Below are 17,592 nucleotides of genomic sequence, written 5' to 3'. Positions count from 1 at the left end.
GTCCGTGCGAGCTTCCTCTATGGGACACCACTGTGGGGAGAGCTGCCCCCATGAGAATCCTCCCCTTTCAACCCCACCTCACCACCGCCACCACCACCCCAGGCCCATCACCCTGGAATTTCTGGAACTCCAGCTGCATGTCCTGGTGGATGAAACTGCCCCTCCACAACAAGCCCAGGAGGTGGCTTTGTGCCCAGGCTGGGCTCTGCCCACAAGGTGTGAGCCGAACTGAGAGGCAGTAAGCCACACAACCAGAGCACCTCTCTTGGGGACAGCTGGACTACAGCTGTAAGGAAGGGGCGGTGTGGGACAGGAAGCTGTGGTTCTCTAGCTTAGCTGGTCCCTAGCATAGCTGTACTGCAGTGGGAATTGGGAGGGGAGGTCGGTGGGGGGGGTGGTTCTCAGTCAAGAGCTTTGCAAATCCTGATCTAGAAATGGGACATCCAGTCCCAGACACTGACAAGACAGTCGGCCACACTACTGGCACCCCCTCCCCACCTCTTCCCCCAGATACAGCTCCCTGAAGATACTCAGTGTATAAGCTGCTCTTTTAGGAATATTTTTAAAGCCGCCCAGATAACAGCCTGGGAGGAAGCTACTAGAAACAGGCTTTCCTTTAGTGAACATTTGAATGGAAGATGGGAGGAGGAGCAGGTTCCAAGGACGGCAGGAAGGCGGAGAAACACCAGCGTGGAAATAGGTTTATCAGCTAGGGTCCCCCCCACACACTGCTCGTCTTCACTGGGAAAGGGAGAAACCTTACGTTTAGGAGTTTTACTGAATTACTAAAGCTAATTACTAGTTACTAAAGTTTAACTGAGTTACTGAGCATTTTTAATGACCAAACATGACTAGACGATATTCAATGATCCAACAATGATGAGAAAAATTATGAGAATTCTAAGGCCCACTGGAAATTTTGTCTGGGAACCAAGAAGTCAACTTGGAGCACTTCCAGGAGCGGTCCTGAGGAAAAATAAAGTTGCTTCTTAATCCCTCTGTAGCCCCTTCTTCTCCATCCACATGTCGGTTACATTAGTAAATTAGAGGCATTGTGATGATAAATATTTTCTGACTCACACCAAATGCTGTTTATTCCTTTCATATTTATGGACGCGAACACTCGTCTTGCGGTGACATGACTATCGTAAAATAGAACTGAGATGCTTTCTCCTCGGTGTTGACATCCTCTCCACGTTCATCGGTCTTTTTGTGGCTTGTGCAGCTTGCCTCGATCTTTCTGGCAAACGCCTCCTAAGTTTTCTTGCTTCAGCAGAATCACTTGAATCACTTCAAGAGTCTGGCATTTCTACTTGTCCTGCGGTATTACATGGAAGGAAAAATAAGAGTTATCTTTCCATTCCTCACCACACTCCCCATCCAAGCTGTAATTTTAATCACCCTTTCATCTTTTTCAACAGTATGAGCAGACTGAGATGATGATTTCAGCAGTCCAACCTTTCTACGTGGCTTCGATTTCACAGTATATCGGACTTTCCATGGAAATCTTAAGTTGTTCTGCACACTGTCGTGCTTAAAAATTGTTTCCCCCAGACTATAAAAGGAATATGTGTTCATTATAAAGTATTTGGAAAATACAAAAAAATCTGAAGGAGAGATACCTCTCCTTATTCACCACCCAGAGTTCCCTGACATCTTAAACAGAGATTTGAAACAAAAACTTTATTGACCGAAGTCATTATTTTAAACCTTTATTACTGAAAAGGGGGGCGGGTAATGAGGATGTCCCTGAGATGTCATTTTTGGCCTTGATTAGTGATGGTTGTCACTGACATTTCTCAGGATATCTTCGCCAATCTCCTCCCTGACCCATTTAATCAGCAATTTCCTTCTACAAAAAGGTAGAAAGACATTTCCTCAGCTGTGGGATGGCCCCAGAAAGAACTACAGGGCAGAATTAAGAACAGCTCTGAGGCAACAGAAAAGCGGAAGATGTAAAACTTTGTCTTCAAGTAGGGAAGAGGCGGTGGGGGAAAAGAGGCAGACAGAGAGAGTTGAAGGAAAGAGAAAGAGCTGTAACTGAGTTAATATCAGTCCATATGAAAAAGAGTCTAGATTTTTGTGGATGGCAAACTCAACGTAAGTCTAACAAGGCTACCAGCGGGGCAGACACACAACCATGCCGCCCACCCACTGCCTTGCCACAGCTGTTTCAGGCTCTCTAAAGCTCTTTTCAATCATCAAACTCATACTCACGAGTAGAGACTGAAGACATGAAGCCCCCGCTTTACGGAAGTACACTCTAATTAAGGAGATGGGGAATATGCTAACAGAAAGTGTGATCAGCTCAGGACATCATAGGCTAAGTTCCAAGGACGTGGCAGCTCAGAAGAGTGAGTGGTCTCTGGGGACTGGTGGGGGGAGAGCAACGCCCTCAAAGTCACGAAGAGGGTCAGCAGGGGTCAGGGAAGCAGTACCTCGGAGGTGGGAACTGGTATCATGTGGTCAGGAAGTTCTCAAGATTGACGTCCAAGCACACTCAGAGTTTTATATTGGAAGCATTTTTTATGGCAACTCAAGTTAGTAAGAGATTCACTGCTTTGTTCCCTTATTATTGAAGACTTGGAGCTCTCTGGTTCCAGGATCTCATCCTAGCTGAGTTGGCACCTTGAATCCCTATTGGCCCTCCGAAGCCAAAGTTCACTCATCACCACAGATCCCCATGAGAGTGAGCAAAAGCTGGAGCAGAAAAAAATAGTTAATACTGCATTAGGTCCACTGGTTAATTTTTTTAAACCCCTTCAATTGTATATGAGACTACGAATTAATGTTTAATTTTATTGTGCCATAAAAACTGCATCATTCAGATCTGCTAGTTGGTGTATGTTTTGAAATTACAAACTGTCTCCTATCTTAATCATGAAATTTAATGTCATTGTTTTCATATTTTAAATCATCAAGCTGTTTTTGCTTGCTAAAGATATATTAGAAATGTTGGTGAGCACATCAGTTAACGTTGGATTCAACTACTCTATTATTAATGATTCTACCTTCTAATTTGTCCTATATCTTTCTTTAAACCCAATGTTTCACCTAAAGATAGCTGATTTTCCATGTTTCTTATCAAGTATTAAATCTTTTCTCCTCTGCTTCCAAATTACCTACCAAGTGGTTCTTTACTGAGTTAAATTGACTTCAACTTAATTTATTTATGCATCTGTGTATCCTTGAGCCAATACAACACTGTTTAAATTACTATCACTTAAAAAAAAAAGTTGAAATACTTTCTAGGATGAGCCTTCCTGGCCTTTTGAAGTTCCACTGTTTATCCTTCTTAGAGTTCACAGTAATTGACACCTTTCATCAATATTGAGAATTTCTCTGACATCTTAATCAAGATAAGATTTGAGCTGGTTCTCCTAGCAGGCAGGAGCATTTTAAGCAGGCATGTGAGTGAGGGATAGTCCAGAAATGACTAATCTGGTTACATAACCAGGCTACAACTGGGAGGGGTGTAATGGAAAAGAAGATAATGCTAGTCAGATAGCAGTGTATCAAGATATCTGAAAACCAAGCCTGATGCAGCGTGCAGTCAGTGTAAAACCATGGTAACCCCAGCTAGCAGAGTCCCCTGGAGGGCTCCTAGGAGACCGCTTGCCAGAAATAATGGGAAAGCGAGAGGATATCGGCTTAGGGATACACCGGGAATGTCAGCAGAGGCTTTCAGCTGTGGGACCAGACTCCATGCACTCATTCATTTATTTTACTCATCCAGATTCATGAGCCCCTGTTATGTGCCAAATGTCCTTGAAGAAGTGAATGATTCACTCTAAGCTTCACTCATTCAACTGACATTTATTGAAGGCTTTCTATGTGCTCGGCACTCTTCTAGACACCAGGGATACAGCAGTGAGGATAAAATCCCTGCCATCCCCCCTCATGGAGCTTCTATTCCAATGGGGTGGGCAGACGAGACGCCAGCAAGTCATCTATAGTCAGCAGACAGCGAGAAGGGCTGTGGAACAAGAGAACGTGTAGAAGAAGTTTAAGGAGCAGAGGCCAGGTAGGGGTGAGTGAAGAGGCCAGGCGCTGTTCGGAGGAAGAGCTGTTCAGGTGAAGGGGACAGTAGGTACACAGTCCCAGAGGTGGGGACTTGCATGGCCTGTATAGAGGACAGCATGGCTGGAGCAGTGTGAGCCAGGCAGGAAAGGAGGTGATACCAGAGAGACCGGGGCGGGCAGGGTCTCTTCCACCACGATGAAGATCCTGACTTTAACTCTAGGTGAGATAGGGTTTTGACAGAGGAGGTCTACAACTGACCCATTTTAGAAAACTCATTCTACCTTCTATGTGAAAAATGGACCTTCGGGGACAACAAGGTGGGTTAGGAAACTATTTAGAAGGCTTTTGTAATAATACAGCAGAAAGGTGATAGCTTAGGGGGAACAGTAGAGGATGGAAAGAAAGTCAGGTTCTGGGTGTATTTGGAACAAGATGCCCTGGAGTACCCAGTACCAAAGCATCTGGAAGATGGAAGACACACAAGGTCTATAACGGATGGAGCCAGAAGCTAGTTTATGAAACATTCTTTCAATCATTAGGCAGGTAAAACTGTAAGCGGGAGATCCACACCATCAAAAAGGAAGTTCTCTCCTATCCAAGTATACTCAAGAGAAAACCTGAGGCAAATCCTAATGGAGAGACTTTCTGAGAAATACCTGACCAACAGCCCTCCAAGCTGTCAAGGTAATTGAAAGGCAGAAGTGTCTGAGACGCCGTCACAGTCAAGAGGAGCCTAAGGAGACAGAATGACTAAATGTAATGTGTCCTACGTGAGATCCGGGGCAGAAATGGGCGTTAGGAATAAAGCTAAGGCTAAGGAAATCTGAATAAACTGTGGACTTGAGTTAATAATAATGCATCAGTATTGGTTTATTAGTTGTGGCTAAGGTACTAAATTAATGTAAAAGGTTAAAAATTGGGAAACACTGTGTGGGGTACGTGGGAACTCTGTACCTCCTTCACCACATTTTCTGTAAATCTAAAACCATTTTAAAACCAAAGTTTATTATATGTACGTACACACTATTTTATAGGCATATATATAAAATACAATTTTTATTTTAGAATATATATGTATATTTTTACAGTGATTCAGCATTTACAATTACCAATGCAACACATGGCGTTTTTCTTTTTTGCTGGATCACACAATGTAGAATTCATCAGAATTCCCGTGCTTTTAGGACAGAAACATGGTGTCGTAGCTGTAGTGTTACTACGAGCAAATGCAGATCAGAGAGTCCAAGCAGGGGAAGGGAGAAGTAAGGACATGAGCTGAGATCACTGGAAAATAAGTATGTATTGTGGTGTCAGACAGTTGATGGAGTCTGTATCCTAGAGGGAGGGAGATGGAAAGTTGAGAGGTGGTGAGGTGAGTGCTTGAAATGGAGACTGTTGGTGATAGCAAGGTCTAACACATGTCTACAGGTGGCCTGAGTAGAATGGGGGACAGGATTATTGGAGGAAGGCAGGTTAGGGACTTGGGAGGCCAGAGTGTGGGCAGGTCCTTCTGTAAGGACGCTGACGTTGTCAAGGGTCACGTGTTGGAGAGGGACAATAACCAGGCTTTACCATTTCCTGGTGAGGGGTGGCCAAGGGAAGCCTGTAGATGGCCGCAGCAAGGAGGGACATCGTGAGGTTCTAAACTCTGGCACTTTAGGAAGAAAGCAGGGACAACTGTCTGCATGTGCCAGTGAGGAGGAAGGGCACCTACCTCACCTCCAGGCCCAGTGATGAGAGAGAGAAAGCGGCTCCCACTTATGAGGTCTGCAAGGGAAGTGATGTCCTCGGGAGAGACTGCGTGTTCATTAGAGCAAAAGGTGGAAGAAGTTTAAGAAAATGGTGGTATTTTACTAAGAAGGCCCCATGAATTCCCAGGATGGTGGCAGGTTTGGGGAAGTTGGGAAGAGAGTGAAAGATGGGCTGTCCAGAGCTGCGTGGGGGTACTAAGGTTTCCATTTTCAATCGTGATGAAAACAGAGGTGATGTAGTAAACATAAATATACTGAAACACTGTGACTCTAGACATAAAACACACTTCCATGCAGTCAGCGTGGCAGCCTGAGTTTGAATTGTTAGCCATTCACACGGGAAGTTCCACCACCGAGCACCACCATCACGTACTAAACATACCTATGCACATTGTGGTTCATGGGTCCAGATCCCTAATGGAATAAAATGTCAGGAGCACATGACTACTGGCCTCAGGGTCCTTAGTTCTCCATTATTAGTCAGTTTCTCCCCGAGCAAACTGATTCAGAAAATCAGGTGATAGTCATCTGGGCTGATTCCTCATACTGAATTCATCTTGAATCAGTCCACTGTCCATTTTTCTGTTGTTCCGGATGAAAGCTGATAAAAAGTTTGAATTAATTTTATCTATATACGGCCTAATATGTCCCTGAAAGAAAATTACTTCCAGGAAAATACAACGCGCCAGTATAAAGGCAGAGCAGCCCCTGTGCCTTCCTCTCTTCCTGCTTCAAATACATTTGTAAGTGGAGACTGACAACTGATTTTCTGCTTTTACAGGTTGGAGGAGGGTTCAGCAAACTTGTGGCTTATTTAATCTGCATGTTACCTACATCCTTCATTAGAGTGGCCTCCAGGACCCAAGCACTTTGATTCAGTTTGTCTCTCTAATGTGACAGGTGGAAACTTTGGGCATCTATACCTCCGTCAACCACAAGTGGCAGCCAGTCACGAGGGCCCCTGGAAATGGAGGTCCTATAGCTAAAGGAATCTGTTTCTTTGTCTGGAGTAAATATCAGATAATTCATGAATTTGTCTACTGTTCTACATTCATCACTCTACCTTCTTCTTTGGTTGTGCAACTTTGAACAAATGGGATGGGGAGGTTCAGGGCCCAGAGAAAAGTATCTCCTGTTTGACGCTTAGCATTCATCGTGGTGCCTGGTGCAGGGCACAAGCTCACTGAGCATTCCCTGACCAACGATGGTGAGACCGTGTCCTGATGATGCAGCAGGAGTGGGCTGGGAGAGAGAGGTGGGGAGGATGCGGTGTGGATGGGAATTCTATGTAAAAGGAGCAGCAGGTAGGAAGCAAGGCAGAGAGACTAGAGGAAGTGTAATTACTCAGCGCAACTCAAGCAGAAGGGTGCCTCAGTCTGTTCAGACCACTGCAGCAAATTACCATAGACTGGGTGACTTGCAAACATCAGAAACTTTTTCCTCACAATTCTGGAGGCTGGAAGTTTGACATCAGGGCACCAGTGTGGTCAGATTCTGGCGAGAGACCTCCTCCGGGGTGCAGACTGCCATTTTTGCTGTACCCTCAAGTAGTAGATGGGGCAAGGGAGTTCTCTGGGGTCTTTTATAAGGGCACTACTCCCACTCATGAGGACCCACCCTCATGACCTAAGCACATGCCCCAAGCCCCACCTCCGAGTCCCATCACCTTGCAGGTAGGATTTAAACATGAATTTTCGGGGGTCTGATTCAATCTACAGCAGCATGCGTATGCTGACAAGGGTGTGAATCAGGACAGAGAAGCATGCTGAGGGCAGAGCAGGGGTTAGACCATGGACAGCTTTTTCTGCCATACTTAAGACTTCATTATAAAGGCTTTGGCTAACGGTTTTATTTTTGAAGCAGGAAAAAAATCCGATTTCTTTGACTTTAGAAAGATGACTCAAGGCAGCATGTTAGAGTCAGAGGAAGACCTGCCTGGAGGATGCAAGACCCTTTGGGAGGTCGTTGCCACGAACTCGGTGAGAAACGGGGAGGCAGGGGCAGTGGAGGTGGGGTCAGTTGTCTGGAAGACGGGACACCCAGGGGCTGGCAACACGTGATGGTGGGTAAGGAAGGACGAGGTGGCGCACAGTCTTCTGACTTGGGTAACTAAGGGAAATGTTCGTGCCATTTACTGACACTACAAGAGGAATCACATGTTTTGGGGGGTGATGTAACAAGATGACAGGTTTGGATGTTCTGAGCTTAAGGTGCTAGTGATTCTTTAGTGGGGAGATGTTTAGCTGGAGTTGCATATATACTGGTTTCATATGGGGTGGGGGCGGGATGGGGGTGGTTAGGAGACAGAGATCTGTGTTGGTTGCAGGACCAACGCAGAGGAGCTATGAGAACTGGGACCAGGACGAGGGGTCTTGGCGACTCAGAGGGTTACCCAGAGGCAGGAGAATAAGGAAGGAGGGCAGTTTCACAGAAGCTGAGAAAAGAACCTCAAGAAGAGAGTGGTCAACAAAGCCAAGCGCTGCAGAGACTGAATGATGCAAAAGTGGGAAACCAACCATCACATGCAGCAAAGGAGGCAAAAAAAAAAAAAAAAAAAAAACCCCACCCCAAACCGAAACAATGACCCTTGCAGAAATGGTTCAGCAGAGCACTGGGGACAACTAAGGAGGCAGCGGTGTGGGGCTGACCCTTTTCAGAAGCTGTATTATAAAGGTTCAGGATTGCAGGATATATTTCCAGTACTTGTTAATTTCTCTCTCTCTCCTTTTTTTTTTTTTTTTTTAGCCTCTTCTTGAGTCTTATGACTCATGCATTGAAGAGGTGTGGAGAGAGAAACAGGAGCTCTGCTTTCGTGGGGGACTGGCAGCCCCTTCGGCCATCTGAGGGCCTCATCTCCTCACCGGCCCTCGGTCTCTGGGTGCTGGGCAGCTGACCTCCCACCGATGGCTGTAAACAGCTGGCAGTTAAGCTCAGATCTTAGGCCTGTTTTTATCAGGCTGCTCTCACGCTCGCTCTGCCAAAAGGGATGCCACCGAGCGAAGGGCATCCTGTAAGGGCGTCCAGCTCTGGCCTTCCGCTGGTGAGAGTCTCAGCCTGTGCTCGTGGACACTGCCAGTGTCGCCTGGGAGGAGGAGACAAAAAAGAGGACGCAACACAAAACAAAGCACATGTGAAAAATAAAAGATACATCATAATAGAAAGGATTTTCCCAGTAAAGAGAAGTGCCACATTTCATGACACCAGAAACCTGAGCTGATGTCTGGCCCCAACCACACGACCCATCCATTACAAGCACTGAGAAAACAGGCGGCTTTTATTTTTTAAATCACGTAGCTAAGCTTATAAGAAAGCAGGTGACCAAATGAAAAGCTTACCCAAAGAGGCTCCCATTGACACAGCTGTGACTTCTCAGGAGGGAGGGGAAGGGAAGGCTGGGGCAGGTAAGCTGGCCTGATGTGCAACGTTCTTCTTATGAGAAAAAAGACAAAGTAAACCTAATGCGGCAAAGGGGAAACGTCTGTTCAGTCTGAGCGGTGGATGCGGGGATCTGTTACGTTGTTCTGGATGGAACTATATGCTGGAAATATTTCATGAAGTCTTATTTTCCAAACATTAGCTAAACTCATTTTTTCCCTTGTTATTCCTTTCTCTAATGGGGGGGGTACGATATTGTTAAATAGGAAGTCAGCACAGGGCAGCGCTGAACTTGCAGGACTCCTGCTGTTTTTATTCTATTTGTGTGTAACACTGTAAAATTCTGGACATGCTTTTCTTTCTTCCTCTACTTAACTCCCCTGTCAGCCCAGTAAAGCACTTCCTCACAAACCCAAGTGCCACCTCCTCCGTGCAGCCCTCCGTAATCCAAATGCCCTTCTGCAAGCCTCTAATAAACACACACTATGTCATCTGGGTACCATTTACCGGTGCCTCAAAGGCAAGAGCCGTGATTAATTCTTTAGTCACCCAGCACATTGGGTCAGAACTCATTAAATTACCGTGGAATGAAGAATTGAAAGAAAAATACAGAACATACAATGTTCACCCATATACAGCAGGAGTCTGTCATCACCTGGCCCTTGGCCTTCCTGACTGAGCAAATCAAGTTACCCTCACTGGCGTGCCTGTCGGGACACACTCGTGAGGGCTGGACCGGCTGCAGCTCTGAGTGCCGCGTCCCCACAGCTGTCGGTCACGGCTCAATTTCAGCACAGGATCTCAAAACAGGGTCATTTAAATCTGCTATCAAGTCGAAGTCCTTCCAGCCAGAAAGCACCAACACTGGGCTTTTCGTATGCATTTCGCCTAGCATTTCTGTCCAACAGCACAAGTTATGTAAGATGTCTTCCCTGCAGCCGTTCACAACGTATCTGTAAGGGCCAGGAAGGACACTGCAAAGTTCCCTTAAGTTTGTACTCATGGTGCAGAAATGGAGTAGGGGTCTCAGAGCTCTGCTTCTCAAAAGCCAAGACCAGATCCAGATAAGCCCAGTGCAAGTACTAACAGCAGGACTGGGGAAGCCAACGCTTTTTCTTTGTAACTGAGAACAGTCAGCGTCACCTTCACTGTCTAAGTCTGTTTTGAGAATACAAGATACTATACACTAACTTAAGGCTGTTTTCATTGCCTTCCAAAGTGTTTATCACGTGACAATAGTTTCTTTTAAATGATCTTTAAAGAGTCAATGACTCCTGTGAGTATTACCATCCAATTAAAGACTCCTTCAATAAGACCATTGCTTTTCATGACAGACCTGACATTCAGTTCTAGAGATGTAATTTAAAGTCTCTGAAATTAGCAAACACACACATGTATTTTTAAACTACCGTTTAATCATTTTAAAGACACACAAATTAGAAAAAAACATTTATATGTTCAGTTAAAAACATCTTTAAAACCCAGCAACAAGCCACCAGTGCAGCTCTGAGGACACAGACTCGAAATGAGCGGTTATGAAATTATCACGTCACAGTGTAACTGACACAGTGGTAAGTTTTAATTTGCCATACAACACGGAACTAATTTATGGATCTGTCAAAAAATAACACTTCTTTAAAAAAATATTTTGGAATAACAAAAACAAAATGCACAGAACACCACGTTCTATTCTCACCCAGGGAAGGCAAGTGACGATTGTAAATACTGGCTGCTGGCGCTGGAACCCTTCTCGCGTTTGGCTAACAATGTTCAACTACTCCTACGCAGAGATCAAGACACAACCTTTAAAGGAAGGCAGGATGAAATCACACATTTTCACTCTGTATGGAGAAGGGCTTCTCTGGTTTCACCTGAATTATTTTTACTTTTATTCCTATTGCTTTCCATCGGGCCCCTCCTGGTTCAGGGAGGCAGCTGCGTACAGGTGACAGAAGATGGAGAAGACTGGCTTGGAACACGTGTGTGTCGAATGTTTGATTCCTTTTCTCCTGTGTAAATAAGTCAGGAGCGAATGGACTTTGTTGACAAACCCATAGATACAGAATCAAAAATGCTTAAAATCAGAAAAGAGGCATATTTTAAAAGGCTGTCAAACTCCTTACATGTGTTTGCCCTTTGACAGGAAAAAGCAAAGAGGAATGGTAACAAACCAATTTCTTAAAATTACCCCAAAACAGAGACTGGGCAGAATATGGTCATTTACAACACCAGTAAAGGCAGCCAGTCACTTTTTCCATTTCAAACATGTTATTAAGAAAATGGTTACTCATTTTACTGATGTTGCTCTGTAACTTTTGGTTTTTCATTATATTTCCATTTCTTTTTATAGTAGCAAAATCTGATAAAACGGGACTGGAAAGATGGCTTTGCATCACTGAATAAGCTTTAGACAGTGATTTTGCGTGAATCTTTATATTCTTATTTATAGAACAGTCTTGGGTTTTTTTGTTTTGCTCTTTTGCTTTATAAAAGATCTACTGAAAGAAGACAGGTATAATCAGTCTTAAAGGCAAGACAAATTAGTTGGCATAAAAATGCATCTTCAGGCTCCATTTCAGAAAGTCTTCCCAATCAATGACCTATATAGAGCTTACCAGTTCTTTACTGGGGTTTGCATAATGTTAAAAAAATTCAAATAAATACTATTTTAAACATATAAAAACATTATTAAGCAGCAAACCAAGTAAAATGTAATTGGCTGCATCCTTGGTACAAGAGACACAAAAAGCAGCTTAGTCACTGATTTTAAGAGCAGTCCTACAAAATGCCAACGTGGAAGATCTCATTTTAAGTTTTTTCAGTATTGAGTTACTCTAGATAGATTTGACTGAGTGGTGCTGCAGAAAATCACTGTAGAGATCCTCTGCTTCCTCATCTTGCAAATCCACATTTCAGAGTGGAATTTCTTTTTTTAATGCAAATATTTTCCTTCAGCATAAGGAGCGTGCATGGACACAAATGCACTTTTATAAGAAAGGACTGCAGAAAGCAGAACTTTCAGCATCTAACTGAAGTGTATAAACGATCAGCCATTCATTAAATGTACCCTGGGTTAAGTGTAGTTTTATAAGGTGCTTGAGGGCAGTCAAGACTGTATTTCACAGCGTTATTTAGAATTCTGCACCTACGTTAAATCTGCTGTATTCAATTTCAGCCAGGATGGACTATTAGTGGCTGAATAAAACTCCACAAAATACTGGTTTATATCTAAAACTCTGGACAAGTCCTTCACTGACAAAGTAGTAACAGGCACTATTCTGAAACAATTATTCTCTCAAGTAATTTTTTCTTTCAACTGTAATGCAGAACCCTTCAAATCAATAAACTAATAATTTTGAACAATTCAAAATAAGGAAACAGAAAAGTATAAATGTCCAGAGTTGTCCATGAATATAGAAATTAAAATTCAAAACGTTTGAATTTTAAATAGGAGAGATTTTTGTCCTAAATGTAATGCAGACCTTGAATAAAAGTATAAACTTTGTAATTATTTTAATGGCAACATTTTAAAGTAATTTTTTCTGTAGTTTAAAATAAGGTGCAAATTAAATATTCTTTAAATATCTTTGAATGAAATACTATTTGAGAAGTTACACGGTGGTAAACTTTGTCCAGTAAAGTTGGTAATTCATATAAAATATTTTTTAGCATATATCTTCTTCAGTTTTACATTGCACAAACAGAAACCAAAAAAGCAGAAAAAGTAAAAGGAGAAAATATTTTTTCAGTGGAGACTATTTCATTATTTAATTTAAAGATTCCATTAAACACTATGTTCACTAGAAAGGGTTTGTTGCCACACTTCTGATTTAATGGATTGAGAGGTTTTCTTGTTGCCTCAAAACACTTTCGAAAAGTCAGGGCTTTGAGCTCAAGTAGTAAAAGTAAATGACCAAGAAGACGATCCTGCCTGTGAATCCGCCCTTGTGTGTGGCTCTGACAGAGCTTGCTAATGGCTTCCACTCCTTACAAACACACTGGTCATGAGCTTCTGGAACTAACCCTTGGGCTTCACAGCAAGGTTCATCTGGAGGACAGGGGACTTGTCCAGGTCACCAGGCTCACCGATGACAGAGCCAGGTGAACACCCAGAGCTCTTCCCAGGACAACTGGTGCTTCAATGTGTGTGACCTTCACTTTTAAAAACCATTCTTTTTACTGCATTTTTCCCTCAAAACTGGTATCTGTGGAAATCCTCTATGTGAATGTTATCCATGGTGGGAATCAATTTAAAAAATACTTTTTAACCAAGAGTATGGTGGCAGTATACGCGGTGGCTGGACGTTTCTGAAGCCAAATACACCTCCTCTGTTACGCTGGGCACTTTAGAAGCCAAGTCAATTTCCTCAGTCATCCCGAGTTCCAATTAAAAAAAATGCTTCTTTTAAAAACCAAGAATAAGCCAGTTGGAAAATGGTGACAGCTGAGATATGTCAAAATAAATTAACTTACTGTTTCAAGAAAATAAAATTGAGGGAAAGATAATTATTTTCGTTCATTTTCTCCCTGAGTAGTATAATAATTAAGTAAAAATATAAAAATGATATTGATCGATCATTTCTGGAGTGGTTCCATGACAACTGAAGAGTGGAGAAACAGTAACTTTAAATACACACTGAATCCTATTCTGTTGATTAAAAAAGAAGCAAGAAGCGCATATTACAACGAATCCCTTTAAACTTAGCATCGCAGAGCTGTACCAGTTTGCAATTCTCCTACTGTAATTAGAAGTAACGTATTAACCCTTACAACGCTCCAAGTGGGTATATTCATTTTCTAAAGCACAAGGTCTCTTCTCGAGGAGAAAAGTCAAGCTGAGGATTAGAATTAGTTCTTCAGTTTTTCTCCAAGATTGCATACTTGTGATTGTAATTTCTCCAAAATTAAAGAAAAGGTATTCAAAACCTATTTCATACCAAAAACAAAACAAAAAACCCCACAAACCCCAGACAATCCAGATAATGGAAAGCCGTCAACTGTATCTATAACGTATTGTCTTCAACATAATTGGAAAATTCATCAATCATCTTGCTTTGATTACATTCATTGAGCAAAAAACATAAATAAGTTATTTTAGGTGTACAGACTGAGAAATCAAATGTAGTCAGGTAGTAGAAATAAATCATGATTATTCGGTAAGGGCTAGGTAGGCTGAACAAAAAAAAAAGGTTTTATTACACTTTCTTGTTTGCACTTACAACATGCCTAGACTTGTCTTTTAACCTCTAAACTTGTTGACTTTTTCTTAACAGTAGCCAGATTCTCTGCAGCATTAATTAAATTGAGGAGACACTGTGGGGGCCACTCTCCACATCCCACAGCTTAATTTCAGTGCCTGGGAAAATAGAGGAAAGGAATTTAGCAATCTGTCCTTTCCTGGGAGGTAACAGCATGGCTAACACCGTCAGGTGGAAAAAATTTACCTTTAGAAAAATAAAAACATTTCATATAAACAAAGGCTAAGATATTACTAAAGTTCTAGGAAGATGCACTGCTATTTTTGCTGGTTAGACCTCAAAAGTTCCATGTATTTTGCCTTTCCTTTTGTCTTGAAATGAAGTACTACACAGCTTAAACCAGAGCGGTTCTGTCCGTAACTTCATTTGCAAATTTATTAATGATAAAAAAAAAGAGACTCACCATAGACAGACAATTTGCATTTCATGAAAAATTTAAGGCAAAACGAAAAGAACTTCCACAGAAAATGGGTGGCATAACAGTGAATTCAGAAGGCCCCGCCCATCCTTCCCTCTCTTGGCCCAGGATGTCCCCTCTGTGGCTGTGGCCCCACCCCAGGCTGGCATGACCCCCTCCACCCTGCCTTCAGCTCCTGCAGCATCACAAGACTGTGGGGAAAAAGGAGTAAAATGAGACGTCTAGCAATTCAAGATGAAATTAATTACGGTGAAAATGGCCCATGAGGTCAAAGTGCATTTTCCTACTTTCAGAATCTAAAACTCATTAATAAGAGTGAATGGTAGAATTTTTATGTGAGAAGAGTTTGGAAACTGTATCATTCTCTAAAAATGTGGTTCAGACCTAATGATCATAAGTTTCCATTTTCCTAAAACTTTTCCCAAATACCAATATAAATGTCAAGGATAAAGCAGTGATTAGCTCGAGAGTAAGCTAATTCCAAGATTTCTCTTTCAAAACCTTCAAGCAATCTCCCACTATTATTTTCATAATGCTTTTTATAATACTATATAACTTACGCTTGATAAATTTCTTTCACAAGTCCAACATAGTAAAAAGCTATTCAACTTTCATGTCTTACATAATTGCAAATAACTCATATAAACCGGGGGGACGTGCTTGTGCGGAGACCTGGCACCTGTGGGGGCCCGTCCCCGCCGCGCCCACGGAGCGCCTGCTTCATTCATGCCTGCCCGCCTTCCTCTGCCATCTTCTTTCTCTATTTTAAGAAAACAAGCTTAAAATATCACATCATCAACCTTTGATTATACTGAAGAAATCTTCCCCTGAAGGGCTCTCTGCCTGACACAGGGTAATTAAGCTCTCCAGGAAAATAAGGTTCCTATAATTTGCCGTCCATTACTGTTTACCGTTTCCCTACAGATCGCAGTCATTTGAGATACTTTAAGAAAACCCTTCAAATAGTGAGCTATTTATTGCATTTTAAAGTATCCGCCATCTTAAATATCCTGTTTAAATTCCTCCGGAAATCCTGTGCGACACACAACATCAAATATTGAAACAGTGTTCTCACAATATCCCACTTGAAAATACCATTTAGGGACAATATTTTAGGGAATAGAAGGTTTAAGGCAAGACATTCATTTGGAAAAGTTAATTTTTCTCAACCATCCAGATTGACACAATTATTTTTCCACCTCTTCAGTGCCTTGGGATACGCAACATACATTCAGCAACAGGGCACACATATGACCGTGTGGACATATGCTGAGGTCCTGAGTGCCCATTGAAATAATGGAAATGTTTTCATATAAGGCGTGGCCCACAGGGACATGGCATGGGAGGGGTTATTTCATTCCATTTCCAATCTGGGATACAGGGAATTCCCTACCTGTAACTGCCTGATTTCCCCCCGACATAATCTCTTTTCAAACAGACACAAATCCCTTGAAAGGTGCTAAGACTGGTTTCTGTTAACATACAAAAATAGCCATCAGAGTGTTTTCTCCATCATTGCTTTAATGATGAATGTCTAGAGGCTACTTCTTGATTCTGACTGCAAACATTGTTTGCTGTGGAAAAACTGTTCTGCCCCAAAGAATGTTCTCCTTCATCAAACTTTTTGGATCGTGACAGCTGAACATCTTCATGTGTCTTCTTTCCTCTTTGAGTTTTTTTCAGCGGCAACAACAATAATACTAAGATACTAGCGATGTGAAGGCAGTAATACCAATGGCTAAAAAAAAAAAAAGGAAAAGAAAAGCTTACTTTATTAAATTCTGATCATTAACAGTCCTTAATAACTGCCCGCTGGTCAAGATGTCACAAGCCCCTCTTAGGGTGAGTATATTTCCGGCACTATTCTCTTATCCACACCCCTCAGGTGAAACTCTAGCAACATAGGCCACTGGGTATTTATAAAGCACTCCATAAACCCAGGCCACTAAGAAGCACAATACTACACATCATATTACATTCCTTTGTCAGGGTCATAAGGCCACGACTAAAGAGAACAAAAACAAAAAGGTACTTCTTAATACTGATCTGAAAAAGATCTCTCAAAGCCACAGAATCAAATACTGAGCAAAGCAAGAGAATGCAGGCGGTAAAGGGACAGGAACAGCCTGACCTGCTACTTACTGCCCCTAATTAAGTCACAAACACTCCACTGATGTGAGTGACAGATAAGCGGTCCTGCTTCTTGATGGTGACTGTCATGAAATAAAGGTCACGCTATTGAAAATATTACTAGAAGCATCATGCCCCAAATTAAACACAAAGCAAATGTGACCTAAACGGCTTCTACAACTGTAAGCGGGAGTGCCTGTGCACAAAGTATCCGGGATGGATACTCCAACTGCATTTAAACATACACAATAAATCCTACTAAGATGGAAATTCTAGCAGAAGTTACTTATGTCTTTCTGTACAATTACTGTCAGATTTAGTTCAACAATTTTTTGACCACATACTCTGTGCTGCCATTCTAAATGCTGGGGTAATGAAGAATTTATGAAAGAAAAAAAGTTTCCGATCTCAAAGATACCAGTATCTAAGTGGGGAGGGTGGAATTTGGTGGGGGAGGGCGAGGAGATAAACATAAACAAAATATGGAATTCAAGACAATAATTTCTCTCATGCAGAGATGACAAAGTACCAGTGAGACACAGAAGAGTGAAAAGGGAACCACTAAATGAAATATAAGTAATTTATTATCTTTTGATCAAAGAAATTAAGAGAATAATTCCTTGTAAAGAACAAGCTA

The 17,592-nt window shown here is 42.2% G+C and overlaps 1 protein-coding gene and 1 long non-coding RNA gene across 3 annotated transcripts in view; both read right to left on the bottom strand.

Moving 5' to 3' along the window:
• Positions 1-885: 885 nt before the first annotated feature.
• On the bottom strand, positions 886-9,561 carry LOC140685935 (uncharacterized). The gene is made up of 4 exons (XR_012059401.1): positions 9,110-9,561; positions 8,636-8,856; positions 2,439-2,700; positions 886-1,318 (listed from the first exon to the last, which is right to left on the bottom strand). It is a non-coding gene; the product is annotated as an uncharacterized lncRNA (long non-coding RNA).
• A 983-nt stretch (positions 9,562-10,544) lies between these two features.
• Positions 10,545-17,592, bottom strand: part of MBOAT2 (membrane bound glycerophospholipid O-acyltransferase 2) — a 110,544-nt gene continuing 103,496 nt past the window's right edge. For both annotated transcript variants that reach the window (XM_072938238.1, XM_072938239.1), the window contains one exon: positions 10,545-16,563. In XM_072938238.1, the coding sequence (XP_072794339.1) occupies positions 16,338-16,563 (226 nt within the window). In that variant the 3' untranslated portion in view covers positions 10,545-16,337. The remainder of the gene's footprint in view (positions 16,564-17,592) is intronic.

Source organism: Vicugna pacos, chromosome 15, assembly GCF_048564905.1.
Source record: "Vicugna pacos chromosome 15, VicPac4, whole genome shotgun sequence".
In the NCBI taxonomy this organism is placed as follows: domain Eukaryota; kingdom Metazoa; phylum Chordata; class Mammalia; order Artiodactyla; family Camelidae; genus Vicugna; species Vicugna pacos.
The sequence above is the reverse complement of the archived record's forward strand: the minus strand, read 5'-3'. Positions and strand labels throughout refer to the sequence as shown.